At 41.3% G+C, this 23,735-nt stretch overlaps 1 protein-coding gene across 1 annotated transcript; it reads right to left on the reverse strand.

The window, feature by feature from the left end:
* Positions 1-565: 565 nt before the first annotated feature.
* Positions 566-22,473, reverse strand: LOC138777786 (uncharacterized). The gene is made up of 5 exons (XM_069956335.1): positions 22,300-22,473; positions 10,726-10,858; positions 10,328-10,516; positions 5,379-5,549; positions 566-1,966 (listed from the first exon to the last, which is right to left on the reverse strand). The coding sequence occupies exons 1-5, from the start codon at positions 22,444-22,446 to the stop codon at positions 1,497-1,499; spliced, it is 1,110 nt and encodes a 369-aa protein (XP_069812436.1). The 5' UTR covers positions 22,447-22,473; the 3' UTR covers positions 566-1,496.
* Between the last annotated feature and the right edge of the window lie 1,262 nt (positions 22,474-23,735).

The following is a 23,735-nucleotide window of genomic DNA, read 5'->3' on the forward strand; positions in this document are numbered from 1 at the left end:
GCCCTTAAATGTGAAAAATACAAGTCCAGTCTGTCCCCATTATTATATACAGTGACCCAATTGGCATGAAATCCATTCTGCAGCTGGAAGTTAGGGTATCAATTAATACAACCACACCTGGTCGGTCCCTTACATGAGCCCTATTGGGTCAGAATGGGGCTTATGCACAGCACCTACCTAAGAATGAATTTCATGCCGATCAGGTCAGCGTACATCATGACAGGTACGCTTTAAAGAGGTTAACTTCCCACCAAGTTTTTTTGGTCTGTATTTTAAGACATTTTTTTTTTTTTCAGTCTGTGTTTTCAGCTGTTTACAGCTCAAATTATGGCCCTAAGTACTATGTATAAACATAGCCTTATGTTGTACCTTTTTTTTTTTTTTTAAATAAAAACTGTATTAAAGTACTTTTTTTTATTAATACAATATTATTAGAGTTTTCTGCTCTTGAAGTTAGTTTTACATTATTCTAGTTTTCCAGTTCCATATTCTCTAAAAAAACAAACACCTAAATTCCTAAACACCTAAACAAACAAACACCTAAACAAACACCTAAAAGCTGTGTTTTCAGCTGTTTACAGCTTAAATTATGGCCCTAAGTACTATGTATAAACATAGCCTTATGTTGTACCTTTTTTTTTTTTTTTAAATAAAAACTGTATTAAAGTACTTTTTTTTATTAATACAATATTATTAGAGTTTTCTGCTCTTGAAGTTAGTTTTACATTATTCTAGTTTTCCAGTTCCATATTCTCTAAAAAAACAAACACCTAAATTCACAAATTAACAGCCATAGGTCAATTGAGTAATGTTTAAAGCACTTTAAAGATAAAGTTTGGTCTTTATTTATTTCTGAGCAATTGGATGCTATTGGGGATGGTAATTTAGCTGCGTGCCTTCACCACAATGTAGGAAGGTAGCATAACGTTAGTTGCTGATTTTAACTTCCTTGTTGGTGGAAGTCAGTGGTCAAAATCTGCTGGTCAATTTCTGTGTGGTAACATTTCCACAGCATGTACTGTAAATGAGATTAGTTAAAGGAAAACTATGAGCAGGTTAGAAGAATCTACCCTTCTGATATCTCACACAAGTTTCTTACCTTCATCTTCTGCACTGTTTCTGTGCTATTAGTTGTTAAATCTTTATGCCATTTAGGCATTTTGGTGCACTGAGGGCAGGACTACTACCCCAAGGCACTGATCCAGCCCACTCTGCTAAAATTTATTAGAAGGGAAGGCAAGGGGCAGATCGGTGCACTGGACATAGTAGTCCTGCCCTCAGTGCACCAAAAAACCTAATTAACATAAAGATTAAACAGCACAAAAATGGTGCAGAAGATGAAGGTAAGAAACTTACCTTCATCCTCAGTGCCCCATGTACAATAGGGACATATCAGCAGGTTACATTTTTTCTGTGCACAACTTAATTATTCTAAGCAGTATCTTCAGGGATAAACTGAATGTTAGGTATATACCCTGAAAGCTGGATGACTATTTTTATACATTAGGTCTCCATCCATCCCGAAACTTCAAGAATTTAATAACGTTAAGTTGATTCATGCCCAAGCAGCCCTTCATCATGTCAAGGTTTAGATCATACACCAGCTGACCATCCACCTGTGCAGTTTGGAAAGCTTCCACATACTGATTCATGTTCAGTAAGCTCAGACATTGGCACACCTGGTTGACAGACAGATGATGCAGATCCTGCGGGATATCATTGATGGATGAGAAGTTGTTTGATTTTGGAATGTCCGTGCTTGCTGCATTTTGAGACTGAATCTCAACAACTGGCTTTGGCAATGGTACACAATGCATTTGGTAAACGTTACATTTTCCTTTGTTCTCCAGAGGTGTTTTGCTGTTGTTGGTGTTGTTCACTTCACTGATGTCAATGTATATTGGCTCTATGGTGCTATAGCAGGGCTCTTGTAGGGAAATATCCTTTTTATCTAGTATATATATTTCTGTAAAAAGTAAAGAAGATGATATTAGAAAATACACAAATACACATAATGATATCAGCTTCATAAATGTCTGTTCCTGGTTATCAAAAGAGATGCAGAATGCTCTAGAAAAAATGATGCTACCTCACCATACCTTAAAGGGATTGTCCAGTAAAAATCTTTTTCTTTCAAACCAACTGGTGTCAGAAAGCTATATAGATTTGTAATTTACTTCTATTAAAAAATCTTAAGTCTTCCCATACTTATCAGCTACTGTATGTCCTGCAGGAAATGTAGTTTTATCTTCAGTCTGACACAGCGCTCTCTGCTGACATCTTTGTCTGAGACAGGAACTGTCCAGAGCAGGAGAGGTTTTCTATGGGGATTCATAGAAAACCGAGACAGAGTTCCTGTCCTGGACAGGAATGGCAGTGAAGAGCACTGGGTCAAACTGAAAATAAAACATTTCCTGCAGGACATACAGTAGCTAATAAGTATGGGAAGACTTGATATTTTTTAATTGAAGTAAATTACAAATCTATATAACTTTCTGACACAAGTTAATTTGAAAGAAAAGAAAAAGATTTCTGCTGGATAACCCCTTTAATTCCAGGTATACTTTTTACAAGTTGCAGCATTTCACATTGCTAAGATGAGAAATAGAGTATAGCTTTATTTGCACCCAGTATTGCTTGAGCCAGAAACTAGGGCATAGTGTTTTTTCAATGATGAAACCTATTAAACAAACATATATCGATTAACCCCTTCAGGACCGGACTAATTTTCGCTTTTGTGTTTTTTCCTTTCATTTTTTTACCTACAGACCCACATGAGCCTTTATTTTTTCCGCCACTAAATCTACTTTACAATGGCAGACTTAATTTTTTTCATAAACTTTGCTGCAAAAACAGAAAAAAAAATATTAGTGCAGTGAAATTGGAAAAAAAAAGGAATTTGTTTTCATTTTAGGGGGTTTCGTGTTCACGCCATTCGTTCTATAGTACAACTGACATGTTATATATGTTCCTCAAGTCAGTACAATTAGGCTGGGTTCACACTACGTATATTTCAGTCAGTATTGTGGTCCTCATATTGCAACCAAAACCAGGAGTGGATTAAAAACACAGAAAGGATCTGTTCACACAATGTTGAAATTGAGTGGATGTCCGCCATATAACAGTAAATAACTGCCATTATTTCAATATAACAGCAAATATTTGCCATTAAATGGCGGCCATCCACTCAATTTCAACATTGTGTGAACAGATCCTTTCTGTGTTTTTAATCCACTCCTGGTTTTGGTTGCAATATGAGGACCACAATACTGACTGAAATATATGTAGAGTGAACATAGCCTTAAAGTGGTATGTAATTTAAAAAACTTTTCTGCTTTTAAAAAATTAAAATCTTAAAAAAAAAAAATGTGTTTAAAGTTTCTTTATTCTCAGCCTCATAATGCTTTTATCCTTTGGCCTATGGGGCTGTGTGAGGTGTCTTTTCTTGCACCATGATCTGTTCTATCTATCAGTACTTTGATTGCATAAATACAACTTTTTGATCGCTTTTTATTACAATTTTTCTGGATTTGATGTGACAAAAAATGCACAATTTTGCACTTTGGTGTGGTTTTGCGCTAACGCCGTTTACCATGCGAGATCAGGAATGTAATAATTTAATAGTTCAGGCGATTACGCACGCGGTGATACCAATATGTTTGTTTATTTATTTTTATTTATTATTTATATATTTGAACCGCCGCAATCCCGGGTGCCGCATGCAGCCCGGGACCGCAGCTATTAGCGGGCAAGGTACGATTTCCGTGTCCGCTAATCAGATAATCAGATGCAGCTGTCAAAGTTGACAGCTGCATCCAAATACCGTATGCAGCTGTTCCCTGGTGTCTAGTGGCGGAGATCGCCCCTCCGGGACAACGTCCCGGAGGAGTGGTCTCCGTGTCTTGTTTTCAATCAAAAGCCCCCTCCCTTAATAAAAGTCTGAATCACCCCCCTTTTTCCATGTAATAAATAAATGTAAACAAATAAATAAATAAACATGTTTGCTATCGCCGCGTGCATAATCGCCCGAACTATTAATTTATCACATTCCTGATCTCACACAGTAAACAGTGTAAGCGCAAAAAAATCACAAAGTGCAAAATTGTGCATTTTTGGTAGCATCAAATCCAGAAAAATTGTAATAAAAAGCAATCAAAAAGTCGCATAAGTGCAATCAAGGTACCGATACATCATGTCGCAAAAAACTACACCTTACACAGCCTCGTAGACCAAAGGATAAAAGTGTTATAAGCCTGGGAATGGAGCGGTTTTAAGGAACATATATTTGTGAACAATGGTTTGAATTTTTTACAGGCCATCAGATACAATAAAAGTTATATACATGTTACATATCGTTTTAATTGTAACGACTTGAGGAACATGAAACACAAGTCAGTTTTACCCCCCCAAATAAACAAAATGCATTTTTGTTTTTTTTTCAATTTCACCATACATTTATTTTTCTGGTTTTCCAGTGTACTTTATGAAAAAATTCAGCCTGTCATTGTAAAGTATTAGCTGGCGTGACTATGCTAACCGCGCCTGCGGTACCAGGCTACACATAGCACCTGGGATTGTGGTGGTTCAGATTGGGGTCGCCGCGTGGCTTCCCTCTGAACGCCGCCTCCGGCATCAGGACGTAAATGTACTGAATGATGCCGTAAGGGGTTAAAAAAAGGTCTTTTATCCTTTCCTTTTGCTTCTAGGATAACAAGAAAGTGGTACAATCTTTAGTAAAACCTTTAAGATTGTATTTGTCGTATAATAAAGCGGGTATGTTGCTTGAAATATGTTAACAACATGTTATGTCTGTGTGTTCAATGGATTTCATTATGAAGCATAAATTAAGCCTTGCAAATGTTACTAAGGTCTATGCTGGAGATTTTCTTGTTACTCTACAATTACAGTGCAGTCTACAGCATTTCTGCTCACTAGAGATGAGAGAATTTACAGTAATAACAAATCACTTTGTCATCTCTGTAATCCACTTATCAGCCTGCTGCCTTATAAGTCACTGCTGCTCTGTGCTACTCCTCCCCGGGTGCTGGAAAAAGCTGGATCCAACCTGGGAGAAGTTTCCCAGGACTGGATCCAGCTTTTCCAGGCACCCGAGGGGTAGCGGCAGTGAGTTAAAAGGCGGCAGGCTGATGAGTGGATTACAGAGATGACAAAGTGATTTGTTATTACTGGAAATTCACTCATCTGCCGTGATTTCTGCTGAACTTACGTAGTGTGAACACAGCCTTACTCTGTAATAGTCCCACTATTGTAGCTACTATAGTTTGCCTGTTTTAATAAAAATTTGTTTGTATTGGATTCACGAATATTCGCGAACTTTGCAAAACAAATTTCCGAGTGATTCGCTCATCTCTACTTACCTTCAAATGTAACATCTGTAAGGTTGCTTTGTTCAGTCACTTGTTTAGTCAACAAATCACATTTAGTTCTCCACTTTGTACTGTCTGCCTTTTTGAATCCCACCGCTACCACCAGTTTTAGTTCTGTCATGTACAGTGGAATCATTATTGGATCTTCAGTAAAAATTTTCCCTGTAAAATTATAAAAAAAATGAAATCTTATTATTATAAGGTCTTTCCTTTTTAGAAGGTTTTGTCATTTTGTCAAGATTTCCCTAAGTGTAGCCATTTAAAATCCCAAGAGTTTGTTTGGCAGACATATTTAATTTTGATAACTGGAACAAGGTTTCTATAACTAGGCTATGATTTTGATAACATACATGCCACTGCCACACAGACATGCTTACTTTAGAAGGTGTTACAGAGATAACACCCCACCCCCTCTTGTTTCAATTCTCCTCCAAGGCTTTCCTCCTTTGTTCTTGTAGAGAATCTGTAATGCTGTCTGTCATCTGTTGGTAAAGTGTAAGCATTATATGGCGGTTGTCATCTTCCCCCAGCAGAGGGCAGACAGGATTGCATACAGTACTTCCTGTTACTGCTGCCCAGCATGATCTATGTGAGTGTTTGTGTGTGTATGTATACATTTTTATACATATATATATATATCACTGTTTTAACATCAAACTTTTGCAGCAATTACAGCATTGCACACCTTTGGCATTCTAGCTATTAATCTGTTGAGGTAAGCTGGAGAAATTGCACCCCACGCTTCTAGAAGCAGCTCCCACAAGTTGGATTGGCTGGATGGGCACTTCTGGCGTACCATACGGTCAAGCTGCTCCCACAACAGCTCAATGGGGTTCAGATCTGGTGACTGCGCTGGCCACTCCATTACCGATAGAATACCAGCTGCCTGCTTCTGCTGTAAATAGTTCTTGCACAATTTGGAGGTGTGTTTAGGGTCATTGTCCTGTTGTAGGATGAAATTGGCACCAATCAAGCGCTGTCCACTGGGTATGGCATGGCGTTGCAAAATTGAGTGATAGCCTTCCTTATTCAGAATCCCTTTTACCCTGTACAAATCTCCCACCTTACCAGCACCAAAGCAACCCCAGACCATCACATTACCTCCACCATGCTTAACAGATGGCGTCAGGCATTCTTCCAGCATCTTTTCATTTGTTCTGCGTCTCACAAACGTTCTTCTTTGTGATCCAAACACCTCAAACTTGGATTCATCCGTCCACAACACTTTTTTCCAGTCTTCCTCTGTCCAATGTCTGTGTTCTTTTGCCCATCTTAATCTTTTTCTTTTATTGGCCAGTCTCAGATATGGCTTTTTCTTTGCCACTCTGCCCTGAAGCCCAAAATCCCGCAGCCGCCTCTTCACTGTAGATGTTGACACTGGTGCTTTGGGGGTACTATTTAATGAAGATGCTAGTTGGGGACCTGTGAGGCGTCTGTTTCTCAAACTAGAGACTCTAATGTGCTTATCTTCTTGCTTAGTTGTGCAACGCGGCCTCCCACTTCTTTTTCTACTCTGGTTAGAGCCTGTTTGTGCTGTCCTCTGAAGGGAGTTGTACACACTGTTGTAGGAAATCTTCAATTTCTTAGCAATTTCTCGCATGGAATAGCCTTCATTTCTAAGACAAGTATAGACCGCGTTTCAGATGAAAGTCCTCTTTTTCTGGCCAATTGACCCCACAAATGTGATGCTCCAGAAACACAATCTGCTCAAAGTAAGGTCAGTTTTGTAGCTTCTGTAACGAGCTAGACTGTTTTCAGATGTGTGAACATGATTGCTCATTGGCTCAGAAGGCTAATTGATGATTAGAAAACCCTTGTGCAAACACATTGTACCAATAGAACACTGGAGTGATAGTTGCTGGAAATGGGCCTCTATACACCTATGTAGATATTGCACCAAAAACCAGACATTTGCAGCTAGAATAGTCATTTACCACATTAGCAATGTATAGAGTGTATTTCTTTAAAGGTAGGACTAGTTTAAAGTTATCTTTATTGAAAAGTACAGTGCTTTTCCTTAAAAAATAAGGACATTTCAATGTGACCCCAAACTTTTGAACGGTAGTGTGTGTATATATGTAACAAAGATTTATAAACAGCTGAATATGTGATATTATAAGTTACTGTACAGTGTAGCAATCAGCATGTGGAGTATAATGTAAGTATAGTAAGTATAATGTATAGTAAGTGCATAAACCTTAAAACAGCAGCAGTTTGTAGATACAGGATGGAACTGCAGATCCCCATAATGGCGGGGATGGGAAACCCAAGAGCTGACAAAGACTGCAGGGAGTATGAAATAATGAGCAGTGTATATGTGGGCTAATACATGCAGCACTGTCCGGGAAGAGAGGGGTTACAGCTATGGAGAGATTACCTCCACAGCCCTGTCCCCTGATGTAAGCCCCAGCCTGAAGTGGATCTGCTATGATTTGGAAGGTGAGGGAGACTTTCTAGGTCAGAGTACAGAGCTGTAGACCCCGCTATGCAGGCCATGCCCCTCCCCCTCGCCACCTCCCACCCAGTGCAGGGAGCTCTTAAACCAAAGCAATGCTCTTAAACCAAGTCACAATTTAGAAAAACTGTGAGCTCTTAAACTAAAATGCTCTTAATCCAAGTTACTCCTAAACCAAAGTACCACTGTATATATTTATATACTAGCGACATCTAGTGGCAAAACTTAGGCATAGCTTCATTAACACTGAACTTTGAGTACAGGCTTTTACAAGGGGTGTACAGACTAGCAAAACCTGTGGTGGGACACCACATCTACACCTGTTATAACCAGTCAAATCCAGTTAGTTGATGCACATGGTCAAGAACATTATCACTAATAAACCATTAAAGTGTCATTGGGGGAGATTTATCAAACATGGTGTAAAGTGAAACTGGCTCAGTTGCCCCTAGCAACCAATCAGATTCCACATTTCATTTTCCAAAGAGTCTGTGAGGAATGAAAGGTGAAATCTGATTGGTTGCTAGGGGCAACTGAGCCAGTTTCACTTTATACCATGTTTGATAAATCTCCCCCATGGTCTTTATAACTTTCAAAACCTAAATCAACAGTAGATGTAAAATAAAGTAAGTTTGCAATATACATTCATTATTTTTATTGTTGTTATAATGCTGTAAAACAAAGCTAAACTTACCAGAAATCCAGGTCCAGTCTTCTGAAGGCAGATTTTCTGGTTGTAAAAAACAGACTAAAAACAGAAATTCCCGGCCAGTCACAGCTCAATGTGTCCATCAATCACATGACTGCCTTCTCTCTGTGAGCGCTCAGATGGCCTGGGAAACACAGGACTTCCTGTTTTCTGTTTTGTTTTTTTTTTTAAAAAAAAGAGTCAGAAAACAGGAAGTGCCATGTTTTCCAAGATAACTAAAATAAAGATAATGAATGTAAATTGCAAACTTGCTTTATATTACATCTACTGATGATTTAGATTTTGAAAATTATAACGACAGTGACACTTTAACCCCTAGACGACCCTGGACGTAGGGTTACGTCATGGAAGTCTGTCCCCAGACGACCCATGACGTAACCTTACGTCATGGGTGTTATTCCCGCTATGAAGCGCGCTCCGGAGCGGAGCGCGCTTCATAGGAGGTGGGGGCCGGCTGCAGTGAGCAGCCGGGACCTCACCGGTAATGACACGCTGCAGCGATCGCGCTGCCGCGTGTCATTAACCCCTTAAACGCCGCGATCGCGGCGCGACCGCAGCGTTTAAGTGTAAGTGACAGGGGGAGTCCCCTGTCACTTACCGATCGGGACCCCCGCAGTGTGACTGCGGGGGTCCCGATCGGTAAAACGGACTGCTGGAGGTCTCTTACCTGCCTCCGTGCGGTCCGATCGGCGCTCTGCTGCACTGAGCCTGCACAGGCAGGCTCAATGAGCAGAGCGCCGATAACACTGATCAATGCTAAGCCTATGGCATAGCATTCATCAGTGTAAAAATCAAACTAGTGAATGTAGAAGTCCCCCAAAGGGACTTCAAATGTGTAAAAAAAAAAAAGTTCAAAACACTATCACACTACCCCAAAACCCCTCCCCCAATAAAAGTCTAAATCACCCCCCTTTCCCATTATATAAATAAAACATATAAAAATGAATAAATAGATAAACATATAATATACCGTAGCGTGCGTAATTGTCCGATCTATTAAAATATAACAAGCGTCATTGCGACCGGTAAACGGCGTACACGAAAAGAGGGGAAAAAGTGCGCAGATTACCGATTTTATGTTACATTATATATTAAAAAAAATCAATAAAAAGTGATCAAAACGTCCGATCTTCACAAATATGGTATTAATAAAAACTAGAGATCATGGCGGAAAAAATGACACCCCATACAGCCCCGTAGGTGAAAAAATAAAACCGTTATAAGCGTCACAATAGGCCCATTTTATTAATATTTAATTGGCAAAAAAACGGATTTCATAAAAAAAAAAATATATAACATTAGAGAATCTGTGTAACCTGCATATGGTTGTGTTCGGGCTGACCTATAGAATAATAGTGTCATGTCGCTGTTACCATATAGTGCATTACGTAGACACAGGAACCCCCCAAACGTTACCATATTGCATTCTTTTTTGCGATTTCACCAATTTATATCTTCATAAATAATATATTTGGAATTCCATCATACATGTTATGGTAAAATGAATGACGCCATTACACAGTACAACTATTCCTGTAAAAAACAAGCACTTACATGGCCCTGTAGATAGAAAACTGAGAGTGCTAGAGCTCTTAGAAGGGGAGGAGGGAAAAACGGAAACACTAAGATCAAAATTTGCGCGGTCCACTGGGTCATTTTGGGCCTGGTCCTCAAAGGGTTAAATATTCCCCAAATGCATGTGACCAAAATGTGGCAAATTGATTCTGCCATTTCTAACTGTAGCCCCACAATATGATGCTCATTGAGGTTAGTTACCCTTGTCAATGGGATGTCCCAACAGGAATTTTTCCTCGTATGTGTCCAGCAGTCTCAGTTCACTAAGCATTTCATCTTGTGACTTCTGATCTCCTTTTTGCTTATAAGATAAAGCAGAGGTTGAGCGCACAGAGAGCGGGAGACTGTATCTAGACAGTATTTCTTCTAGAGTTAAAGGAAGCCCTAAAACTGTAGCGAAAAATGAAGAAAAATGAAAGACCATACATAAATGCATATATTTTCAGTTAGTGCATAGGTAGGCCCCTTATGTTGTCCCATTGTTTGATCCAGGTGACCCAATCAGGACCTTCTTATAGTAAATTATTATTGTAGTGAAAACAAAGAACCTATGGGCCCAGATTTATCATTCTGTCCAGGGACACAAAATTGTCATTTACCTTTTTTTGGACCACTGTCTCGTAACACAAGGAATTTCAGCCTGGTCAGTTTAGCAGGCAAGGAAAAAAGTTTCCCGCTTTTGGTTTCAGCAGCAACTCTTTGCTGTATGCAGTGAGAGTGAACTCTGATAACCTGTAGAGAGGAAATATTGCATAGTTATCTATTCTCCAAGTTTAATAAAGATCTGAACGTATTCATAAATTTGGAATATGATCAGAATGCTCGGTGTAAGCCAATTTTAGTTTTGACACTTTAGCTTTTTCTTCTTTATGTTTATAATGCCATAGCGCTTGCATTTTTTAACTTAAAGACCCACATGAGCCCTTATTTTTTGCGACATCAATTGTACTTTGCAATGACAGACTTGATTTTCCCATAAAGTATGCTGTGAAACCAGAAAAAAATCATTTGCTCTTTCAAATTGTAAAAAAAACACTTACGTTGTTTACAGTGCGAGATCAGGAATGTGATAATTTACTAGTTTGGGCGATTACACATGCAGCGATACCAAATATGTTTGTTTTTTTGTTTATTTATATTTATAAAATGGGGAAAGGGGGGTGATTTGGACATTTATTAGAGGAGAGGATTTTTTCTAAATTAACAAAAAATTGCTTTTTTTTTACATTATCCATCCATCCCACTAGGGACACAAGGAGCACAGCATTTAAATGCAACTTTCAGATTTGACAGCTGCATTTAAATACCTAATTAGCCGTCGCAGAGATGGGACCGCACCGGCTAATAGAGGTGCTCCTTGGATGGTCCCAGCAGGACCCCTCTTTAAACCCGCCTCATGCCGCCCGAGGTACGTCATTGGAGGCGAAGGGGTAAAAGTACACCTCCAGTTGTGGAAAAATGGCCATCATGCAGCACTGTTAGTTTTATAATATACATCCTTTTTAAATTTAGTGCTGAAATAGGTTTCCAAGCGTCCGATTTCTCTACTCCATGACACATCTGACTATTCCTTGTAAGATAGAGCTTCCTGTTGCCTCTTTATTGCTCCTGTATCCAGGATGAAACACAGTGTAATATAAGTCTAAGGAGACAGTGGAAAACTTCATATTATAAGGTTTAGCTGTATGTAGGTAATTGAAATCCTATCCTGTACACTTTGTCAATACCAAATTTGCAAAAAATGCACTTTTTATTCTATTTTTTTTTTGTGTGATGTAACCAAAAAAATTTTGAAATTTGCAAAAAATGTTTGCATTTACAAAAAAAGTTAATGAGCTTAAAAAAAAGAGTCCATGACCCATTCATGAACTGAGTTTATCTGGAATTCAAAACTGCAACAAAACCCAAGAAGGGTTGGCAGCTCCTAACTTAATTTATTATTACTTGGCTGCTCATTTGAGGCAAATACCAGCATGGTCAACCTATCTTGTGTGTAAACATCAGACTTTGATGTAGAAACTGTACATCGGACTGTGATAGAGAAACTGTGGCTGGCTCCTTTTCATCCAAATTTTTGTGGCATGCCTCACTCCAAAGATTTTTTCACCTTTCAATACTGGGCCCTATACGATTCACAATGCACATCTTAATTCATTATTGCTCTTTCCAAATTTTGCTCCTGGCCTTGAATATCAGACTGTCCCTATATGATTGGGTAAGAAATTTTTTCAATTTGCTGATGTGGTGGACCCTTTGACTTGTACCCTTCTTTCATTTAAAAGATTGTCTAAGAGATGATTTACCACCTTCAAAAAGCTTCAACTATCTGAAGTTACGGCACTTTATGATGACTCAACTGGGCTCTCTAACTGTGTCTAAACCCTCTGCTTTTAAACAGTTGGTGCTGGTTGGGACATCCACTAAGGGGCTAATCTCAAGTATATATGGTATTCCTAATTTGCCTATGGATGACACCCCTGTAAAACATGCTTATATAAGCAAGTGAGAGTCCATTCTGGGCAGGCAAATAACTCCTGAGTGCTGGAAGTTTGTGTCGGATAGAGCAGCGACCTCTTCAATTTGTACTACTAATAAGGAATCACACGATAAAATCTTGATTAAGTAGTATCATACCCCAGAGCTTTTACATTATTTGAATAGTAGCATACTCTCCACTTGCTTCAGATGTCAAGGTGCAGTGGGTTCCCTATATCATATCTTTTTGGAATGTACTAGGGTTTTTGGTTGGAAGTTTGTAATTTATCCCCAACAGTTATACAGAAACCCATACCTGAAGACCCAGCAGTATGTTTGCTTATCCTTTTCCCTTAGGGACTTGAGAAAAAAATCTGCAAAACTAAATCTTCTAAAACTAAAACAATCTTTTTTATTTTCTATTTTTAAAGCAAAACCAGATGCAGTGCAAAGGACAGACCATGGAAATTTGCAAAACTTTTTTTGATCATACTAACTGCTGCTAAAGCTTTAACTGCCAGGAGCTGGAAGCAGAATTCTCCTCCTCACTGGGCTGCCTGCTTTCGAGAAGAAAGGAATTTAGGTCTCTAGAATGGTCGAGGGCCTCTCTAAATAACAAGCTGGATATGAATCCATTTGGTCACCATGGGGCACTCATCATATACTGAGTGGCAATGATGGATAAAGTCCTAGGATTCTTCCCTTCATGTTTTCCTACTCTTCCACAATCTTTTTTCTATCATGTGTTATGTTTAACATTAGGGATGGTCCGAACCAGCCGAAGTTCGGGTTCGTATGAACTCGAACGCTCGGCAGCAGGTTCCCGCTGTCTGCCCGCTCCATGGAGCAGGCGGATCCAGTGGGAGTAACGCCTGGAAAACTGGGATACAGCCTATGGCTGTGGCTGTGTCCCAGTTTTCCAGGCGGTCCTCCCGCTGGATCCGCCCGCTCCACGGAGTGGACAGACAGCGGGAATCATTACCGAGGGTTCGGGTTCGTACGAACCAGAACCCAACTCGGTTCGGACCATCCCTATTTAACATATCTATTTCTTATGCATCAGTTAAAAAAGTTCCATACATGGCTATGTTTCAAGTAACTGTATAGTTAAAGCTACACTACCTTCTTTTTTCAACCTCTTACACTCCTCTGGTATCTTTTCCTCCTCCTTCAAAGATTTGGTAATAGCCCCACTACTGAAAAACCTTCTCTAGATCCCTCCTTCACAGCCAACTGTCAACCTGTCTCCCTTTCATCTCTAACTCCTCTCCATGCTCCGCTCCCTTGCCCTCAAGAACTCTGTTTTCTCCTGGTTTTCTTCCTGCCTCTACACTTATAACATTCCATAAACTTGTCTCCCCCTCTGCTGTCCCCTCACCTCCTACTCTATATTTCCAACGGTTTCATGCACTTTTTACTTTCTACCTGTACTCAGACATTGGCGGGTGAATGGCTCACCCAAGCACTGATTCTATGTACAATAGCTGGACCATAGGCAAATAAAGCACTTGTTGTCTCTTGTGTCACCCCCCAGTCCTCCCAGTCTGTAAGCTTTTGCGAGCAGGACTCTCAGTCCTTTTGCATCTCTATTTATTATAATTATTTAATGTGTAAATGTAACCCCTGGATTGTGTGTATAAAAAATGCGCAATCCGTTGGCACTATACAAATGAATATTATTATTAAAGACTAAGATGCACAATACATCCTAAAATTAACAGGTATGCAGAGATCAAACATATAACTTATGGCTATGTGCAGATATCTTCACCTAGTCAATATAACTGAAATATCATCAAGATGCCAGTAAACATCCAGGATACCAATTTATTTCCACCCTTTAGGTTTCTGTAAATATATAGCGACATTGTAAAAAGAACATGCAAAACCAGTTACAAAGGATATATACACAGTGGTGCCTTGAATTACGAGCATAATTCGTTCCAGGACTGTGCTTGTAATCCAAATCCACTCTTAAACCAAAGCAAATTTTCCCATAAGAAATTATAGAAATGCACACAATTGGTTCCACACTCCAAAAATAATTATTTATTATTCTGAATAACAAGTAAAACTAATGAAACAAACATTCAGAAACAGCAGAATATGTGATATTATAAGTTACTGTACAGTAATGGAGAGGATGGGAAACACAAGGGCTGACAGAGACTGCAGGGAGCATGAAGGAGTGAGCAGGGCAGATGTGAGCACAGTATAGCAGCACTCTCTGTCTGGGGAGAGAGGGGTTACAGCTATGAAGAGATTACCTCCACAGTCCTGTCCCCTGATGTAAGCCCCAGCCTGAAGTGGATCTGCTGTGATTTGGAAGGTGGGGGAGACTTCCTGGGTCAGAGTACAGTGCTGTAGACCCTGCTATGCAGACCATGCCCCTCCTCCACTCGCGCTCCTACCCAGTTCAGGGAGCTCTTAAACCAAAGCAATGCTCTTAAACCAAGTCACAATTTTGAAAAACTGTGAGCTCTTAAACCAAAATGCTCTTAAACCAAGTTACTCCTAAACCAAGGTACCACTGTATATGTTTTTTTCTCCTTCTTTTTAGTCTGACTATTGCTGAGGCCAGTAATTGACTACAGGGTATACAGGCACATCATCTCTGTAGGTAATCAAAGGTGGCATGGAGGAGTTAAGTGGCAGCACTGGACACAGTGGAGATAAAACAGGCAAGTTTACCATTTTATTTTTATCTAACAGTAACAGACTGTTTTTTATTAATTTAGACAATTCCTTTAAGGTGTCATGGTGACTTAGTAATTCAGGGATCACACACCAGGCACTGTGTGACAATAGTAGGAGATAGTACAGAGAGTTAGGGACATGTATATATTCTCTGAGATGTATTGGCACTCCATACATTCTGCTTTACCAGTGTGCACCTCCATTATTTGGTGTGACTCGATATGCCAGATAAGTGAGCGCCAATCTGACAGATCGCTTACTGTGCCTAGTACACAGCTTATTTCTCATGTGGCAAGGGCTTTATGAAGAGAATAATAACTATGTATACAAACTTGTTCACCCTCCCTGGTGTCCACCTGGCTTCTTTCAGCTTGCAGCAGCTGCTGCTGACACTTCCTAACCTATCTCTGCTGGAGACGGGACAGCACCATGGCAAGTGATTGGCTGAGTGGCCTGCCATTTCAGAGATGGGTTCAGAAGTTTCAGTGGCAGCTGTGGTGACCGGGGAACACAGGGAAAAAGCAGCAGGACATCAGGGAAGTCTAGACAGATAAATATAATCTTTATTATTTTCTTTATACTCTCATCAGCCAGCAGCCGACGATTTAGTTATAAGATAAAGATTAGGCACAGGATTAGCATGAGGACTGAGAGAGGGGGGCTGTACAGCTTAAGGCACTGCCAGTTGGAGGTCACCCAGCATTTTGTATAGTAAGTATAATGGGGTCACTCAGCTTCCCTAGCATCTTGTATAATGAGGTCACTCAGCTTTCCTGGCATCTTGTATAATGGGGTCACTCAGCTTCCCTAGCATCCTGTATAATGGGGTCACTCAGCTTCCCTAGCATCTTGTATAATAGGGTCACTCAGCTTTTCTAGCATCTTGTAGAATGGGCTCACTCAGCTTTCCTAGCATCTTGTATAATGGAGGTCAACCAGTTTCCTGGCATCTTGTATAATTGGGTCACCCAGCTTTCCTGGCATCTTGTTTAATTGGATGAGGTCACTCAGCTTTCCTGGAATCTTGTATAGTCAGTATAATGGAGGTCACCCAGCTTTCCCAGCATTTTGTATAGTAGTCAGTATAAGGGAGGTCACCCAGCTTTCCTAGCATCTTGTATAGTAGTCAGTATAATGGAGGTCACCCAGCTTTCCCAGCAATTTGTATTGTAGTCAGTATAATGGGGTCACCCAGCTTTTCTAGCATTCTGTATAGTACGCAGTATAATGGAGGTCACCCAACTTTCCCAGAATCTTGTATAGTACGCAGTATAATGGAGGTCACCCAGCTTTCCTAGCATCTTGTATAGTACGCAGTATAATGGAGGTCACCCAGCTTTCCCAGCAATTTGTATTGTAGTCAGTATAATGGGGTCACCCAGCTTTTCTAGCATTCTGTATAGTACGCAGTATAATGGAGGTCACCCAACTTTCCCAGAATCTTGTATAGTACGCAGTATAATGGAGGTCACCCAGCTTTCCTAGCATCTTGTATAGTACGCAGTATAATAGCGGTCACCCAGCTTTCGTAGCCTCTTGTATAGTAGTCAGTATAATGGCGGTCACCCAGCTTTCCTAGCATCTTGTATAGTAGGTAATATAAGGGGGTCACCCAGCTTTTCTAGCATCTTGTATAGTATTCATATAAGTGCACTAGTGCATATAAGTGCACTCACCAATCCCCCACCGATCATTTGACACATTTCTCACTTGTCTATGCTGCTCCTAGCCCTGGATTCAAACTTTTACAAATGATCCCAGTTTTACATCATTACACCCAGCTGGGAAACTACATCTACCAACATGCACTGAACCTCAAAACCAACTGCCTTGTACCTACCCACCACTGGCTTGTTCTGCTTTGGCTGGGTGATCACTGATAGGTGTGAGTCGGTTATAGAAGACATGATACAGCTTTCCTGGCCCACAGAAGAGATGGTGAGCACATGTCGTCTGTCTCAGAAGGGAGGAGGAGGACAGAGGAGTGGAGACAGAGTGGAACAAGCAGGGGAGATTTTTAACAGCTTCAGGGCGAGTCAGCATGTGATTCAGACAAACGGCCTATTAAATAGAACCCTATTACAAACAAGTTTATATGTGAGGATTGAACAGCATTAACTCTTTCCTAACCAGAACACACCTTTTAAGCCACTGGACAAAGTGCTCAGATAAGTGATTTGTGGGGGTCACAGCAACCAGACCTCCACCAATGACAACCTCTGACACATCAGGAACTTTGGGTCATGTGATCAGGTCCTTCACCCATTACTTTTCCTATTCTGGTCCTGCTCTGTCTCTTGTGTCTTCTGATGGTCAGCTCACTCACTTTGTGCTAGGAGGCTGAACATTAGAACGTTGGGCCCCTTTGCTTCTCTGGGCTCCTACAGGCGCCGTGGGACCTGGCACTTGCCTGGGTAAGCCCTGTGCTGACGTAGGCCCTGCCCTATCTATCAACTTCAGCTAAATTGAAATTTCAGCTAAATGTACCCATACCTGACCCTGCTGGATTGACAGTCACCTGGAAGCTGAGGTACAAGAAGAGAAATTATGGGAGGGGGAGCAAATCAGGAGCCTAGGAACACCACACTTTGCACTAAGGGATTGGGAGCAGACGCTGTGCTGCTCACCTCCACCATTTTTGTTCTCTAGTATTTTGACTCAGGTTTTCCTTGTTGACTCTGTTTATTGCCTAGTGACTTTGTACTGGTATCTGCCTCTGATGGTTTCACTCTAGCTTGCTGACCACTCGCCATTATGTATATTTGTCCTTGCAGAGAAATCCGAAGATAGGTGAGGAGGCCGACACTCCAAGGCGTGATGTTAAACAAAACTAACTTTTAATAGTTCATGTTAAAATCAAGTTGGTACCAAAAAAAAGTGACATGTTTCGCGCAGAGGCGATTAATAGTTTAACAAAACATGTATAACAGAGTTTAAAAAGGATTGATAACCAGTAGTAAAACAACACATCATGATTGTGTGTCACATGATTTGTTAAAAAGGACGTGTCACCCCCTGTGCTGGGGCAGAGCCCGGCTGACCCCCTGCTAGAGACCCTTATACTTACATCGGTGCACTTAGTCCCACTCCTGGAGCCGCTCCCGCCGCCGAGATATCGCCGTCGGAAGCCTGGCGCATGTGCATCAGAGATCCGACGCTCATAGAGAATGACGGCTCCTGTCACAATAAGCAGAACGATCCAGCCATCCACACAGCCTGTCACTTTCTCTACCCAATACTCACCTGACTATCATAAGATAATCAACATTCTACAGAAAAATCTCCCGATACTAAGACAGGACAATGTATTGTCTGAGATAATTGAACGGGGGTATCGTTGGGTAGCCCGCAAGGGCAAATCCCTAGGGGGTTTGCTGTCACCTAGCATGTTAGCACCTTGTGACGTCAAACCCAAGAGCATAGCAAAGGTAACTTCACATGTGGTGTCAATTGCTGTCGTGCCGGCTGCCATTACATATTGAACAACAAGAAATAATATGATGACAACTCGCACAACATGCACTTTACCATTCAGGATCACATCAACTGTAATAGTGACCATGTAATTTACATTATTGAGTGCACCTCTTGTGATATAAAATACGTGGGGTGCACTATTAGGAAACTGAAGCAGCGTATGAATGAACATCTCACAAGCATATCTAAACTTATTAGTGTAAATGTACCTGGAGCTGCAAAGCATTTAATTGAAATGCATGGATGTAACACCAGTACCATAGTATTTTATGGCATTATCAAAGTATACAAACCACTGAGAGGGGGTGACTGGTAGAAAAAAGTCCTACACAAGGAAGCCGAAACAATTTTTCGGTTGGACACCAGACACCCATGGGGCCTGAATTTTAAGAATTATTTATTGTTCCATTACTAATATATAATTATATATAATTTGAACTCACTTTTAACCCTTTTCCACTTCTTTAACAAATCATGTGACACACAATTATAATGTGCTGTTTTACTACTAGTTATCAATGCTTTCTAAACTCTGTTATACATGTTTTGTTAGACTCTGATTAAGCACCTCTGCGCGAAACATGTCAGTCCTTTTTGTAACACCTTGATTTTAACATGAACTATTAAAAGTTAAGTTTTAGTTCACATCACGCCTTGGAGTGCCGGCCTCCTCAACTATCTTTGGATTTCTCTGCATGAAACAAACGCCTAGCCTGCGCTGGAGATTTGTGCACCCTCTACAGATTATCTCTGTTGCTTCCAGACAACTTTTGGTAAGTTTTTTGATGAATTTGTCCTCGTCTTGTAATTGTCTCTAGTTTGGCTCGTATTTGTCTTGTGTCCTGTTCCACCTATATTAGCGTAGAGGATGGCTCCAAGTTGTCCCTGGTGGCCTAGGACACATTTAGTAGGTACTATAAGTAGGCAGGGACAGTGGACATGGGACAGTGTCAGGGCTTCACTTGTCTCTGCCTCACCTGTGTGTACCCTGACCTGTCCTGACATGTCCTGTCCGCTCTTTTTATCTTCCTATGTACCACCTTTTTCAAGTAGTTTAATGCAAAGGAAACATGTAAATAAGCCCCTTAAGTGCACTGGGGCGTTTCTAGGCCCACCAGTGCACCTTTTAGCCTGCCTGCTGCCTTCTACAGTTACGCATACTTAGGAATATTTAAGTATGCAGAAAACGGATGGTCTTTTTTATGCATGCGCAAAAACAACAGCCTGTCTCTGTGCAGGTGCTGTTGAAGATAGGCCTGCTTATATATACCTGAATATGCATAAGTAGGCATGGCTGTAGGAGGTGGCGGGTGGGCTGAGCTGTGCACTGGGGGTTGAGGAATGCCCCCAGTGTACCTAAGGAGCTTGTTTGCATTTTTCCTTCGGATTCAACTACTCAAAAATCTTGGGACACACGGGGATAAGAAGAGCTGCTCCAGAAAGAGGCGGTAGGCCCTACAGACACATATCAGTAGGTTCATTTGCAGCTGCTGTGGCCATAACAGTGCACAGTCTGTGCCAACAGCCGTCATTGCATTAAGGGGAGGCCAGACAGCTAAATGACGTCCATTATTTTAGACTCAAAATAACGGACGTAATGTTAAACTGAACTGAAAAGACTTTGTGTGAACATAGCCAAAGACTGATGGAAATACTATGAGTGAACATAGCCTAAAAGGAAACAGAACAGTAATAAAACGAACAAACACAGGAAAATATTAACAGATACATACAATGTCACCTGGTAAACTGGGTGTGGGCTTGGTGGAGCAAAGTCCAAGGAAACATATTTTTAAAGCAGAATCTTCTGGCAGGACTGTGCATAGGAAAGTTCTAAAGAACAGTTAAAGGGAACCTATCACCCCCCGTACCGGGGTGACAGGCTCCCGACCCCCCGTTAGAGACCCCTATACTTACCTCATCCCGCCGGGTCCCGCTTCTGGATTCGGTCGGGTCCCGGAGATCTCAGCCGCTGCAGCCCGGCGCGCGCGCTGAGAGATGAGTCCAGCACCCATAGAGAATGACAGGAGAGTCCAGCGCTCCGTCATTCTCTATGAGCGTTGGACTCATCTGTCAGCGCGCGCGCCGGGCTGCAGCGGCTGAGATCTCTGGGACCCGACCGAATCCAGAAGCGGGACCCGGCGGGATTAGGTAAGTATAGGGGGCTCTAACGGGGGGTCGGGAGCCTGTCTCCCCGGCACGGGGGGTGACAGGTTCCCTTTAAGATTAATTCTACTAAAAAAACTCTTGGATGTCAATCTCTCTCTTCTAAGGCCAAGTTCACATGGTGTGAAACACCGGCCAGAACAGCCGGTGTTAGTGAAGATCCGGCCGGATGATCTTCTTTTCTGATGAATTCCCGGCTGCACACAAATGTGTGAACTGACAGGTTCTCTGCGGCCGCTATTTAATTTAATCCGTGTGGCCGGATGGAATCAAGGCCGGAGCATATACTATGGAGGTGATTTATCAAACATGGTGTAAAGTGAAACTTGCTTCCAGATCCAGATTCCACCTTTCATTTCCCAAAGAGTCTGTGAGGAATGAAAAGTGGAATCTGATTGGTTGCTAGGGGCAACTGAGTCAGTTTCACTTTACACCATGTTTGATAAATCTCCCCCTATGTGTATACGCTCTGACCGGGATTCCATTCATTTACAATACAACATATGTTTTGTGTAAATCACAGCCGTTGTGGCTATTTGCAACAGCGGCCCTGATTTACACAAGATGTATGTTGTGTGAACATGGCCTCATACTGCAAAACTAGAGATCTAGCTGCAGTTACGATATGAATATTACAGCATATTACAAAGTTATATAACTTTGTAGTGTATTTCAATTACAGGAAAAAGCTTTTCGCTGGAGTACCCCTTTAAGGAGCTTTCTTTAAGGTAATTTCCACCCTGAAGAAAGAGTGACATCACTCGTGCACTCACAGAGCAGGGAGGAAAAGGGATGCCAGTGGACTACACTGCTGCTGCGCAAGATTTTTATTTTTTTTAAATTACAGGGGAGGGTTTTTTTTACATCGGGGTGATTAACTACCATTGGGCATTACCCACAGGGGATGCATATATGGGGAATACTAAATACCGGAGGGCTTACTAGTAGGGGGATTACCCACAGGGGAATAGTACCTACTTATTGTGGGATTACTTACAAAAGAGAATGCTACCTACCATAAATCCAACAGGCAAACTAATGAAATTTTAAAAACAGAATCTTTCTACTTTTTAAATGACCTCCAGTGTGGTATTTAAAATCCACAACGTGGAGACGTAAAAGATTTCTTGCAGACATTACTTACTGGTATCAATGTTGTAGTCACAATCAGGTAAACGGTCAGCAAACGAAAAAGTAAAATACTATACACAAGTATTAACAAAAACATCTACTAGTCATGAAACAGAAGAGTTTAGCTAATGTTCAGAAAAGCAAGACGGATATACGTATATACGTATTCACTGCAAATGTTATTGGTTATACTTCAAGAGCTGTGTAGTATGCAGCAGAGTACTCACCGTACTGGAGCTGACACTGTCTATCTCCTGCTTCCCCAGGAATCCCTCTGTTATCTTGATGATGTTGGGAAAAGCATTATGGAAAGAGGACACATATCCCTGAAGACTAAATTCAGTTGCAGTCCACTTAACATTAGCAAGATTCATTTTTTTCAGGTTGCTGCTCCGTGCTTTTATGTACACACAGTGAAAAGAATCAGGAAGTCTTAGAGAAAATATAAGCAACAGAGAAAAAAAAACTTCAAATAGGTGGAGTAGTCATTGTGGTAACCTTTTTTTGTTCTGAAATTGTAACACAGCAACATAAGAAAGTTGCCTTCTTTTTGAAAATATCTTTCCAGAAATGATTCCATAAATTCTTTAGCATGTAACCCCTTCATGTCAGCAATACGTAGATATACGTTCCTACTGTACATACCCCGTGCAGTAGGAATGTATATATATGTTCCTGACTGTGAGAGGGGTTTAATGTGTGCAGGACCGCTGCAGTGAGAGCGGCCTCGCACACATCAGTGTCCCGGGAGCCCAGCATAATGACAAGCAGCTGCGATCCCGCAGCGGCTTGTCATTAACCCCTTAAACGCCACAATCTACAGCGATCACAGCGTTTAAGGTACTCAGTGACAGGACAAGCTCCTGTCTCTGAGTGATCGGGACCCCCAGAGCCATGCTGCGGGGGTCCCAATCGATTGTACTGATGAGCGAGGGTAAGTCACTTACCTCCATCCTGTTGGATCAGCGTTCCATGTATGGGGTCTGCAGGCTCGATGCATAGATCGCCGATAACACTATTGGTGCTGATGCCAGTTCAGCCAATCTCACTGCGGCCAGTGATTGTCTTTGTAATAATTTCCTATGCGTTGATATATCACAAGTAGAGATGAGTGAACCTCGAGCATGCTCGAGTCGATCCGAACCCGAACTTTCGGCATTTGATTAGCGGTGGCTGCTGAACTTGGATAAAGCCCTAAGGCTATGTGGAAATCATGGATATAGTCATTGGCTGTATCCATGTTTTCCAGACAACCTTAGAGCTTTATCCAAGTTCTGCAGCCCCAGCTAATCAAATACCGAACGTTCGGGTTCGGATCGACTCGAACCTGAACCCGGTTCGCTCATCTCTAATCACAAGAAAGCATTTCTCAGCAAGATAAAATTAAAAAAAACTCTTCTGTGCTTTTGGGGAAAGGGATCTCAGACCCATCAGACCACTCCTGTAGGTGCATCACTGTGTTGGACAACAAAGAATTAAAGCGACTCTGTACGCACAATCCCACTCCCCAACCGCTTGTACCTTCGGATAGCTGCTTTCAATCCAAGATCTGTCCTGGGGTCTGTTTGGCAGGTGATGCAGTTATTGTCCTAAAAAAAACAACTTTTAAACTTGCACCCCTGTGTTAAATTGGCGTGGCCTAGAGTGTCCGTGCCCTAGGCTT

Source organism: Dendropsophus ebraccatus, chromosome 1 (genome assembly GCF_027789765.1).
Source record: "Dendropsophus ebraccatus isolate aDenEbr1 chromosome 1, aDenEbr1.pat, whole genome shotgun sequence".
Lineage (NCBI taxonomy): Eukaryota > Metazoa > Chordata > Amphibia > Anura > Hylidae > Dendropsophus > Dendropsophus ebraccatus.

Excerpts from the sequence above, each read along its gene's own strand:
- LOC138777786 (XM_069956335.1), bottom strand. The coding sequence starts at position 22,446 with ATGAATCTTGCTAATGTTAAGTGGACTGCAACTGAATTTAGTCTTCAG. Across the intron at positions 10,859-22,299 it reads ACAGTGTCAGCTCCAGTACG|GTTATCAGAGTTCACTCTCA; the intron begins GTGAGTACTCTG and ends TCCTCTCTACAG. Across the intron at positions 10,517-10,725 it reads AGACAGTGGTCCAAAAAAAG|TTTTAGGGCTTCCTTTAACT; the intron begins GTAAATGACAAT and ends TTTTCGCTACAG.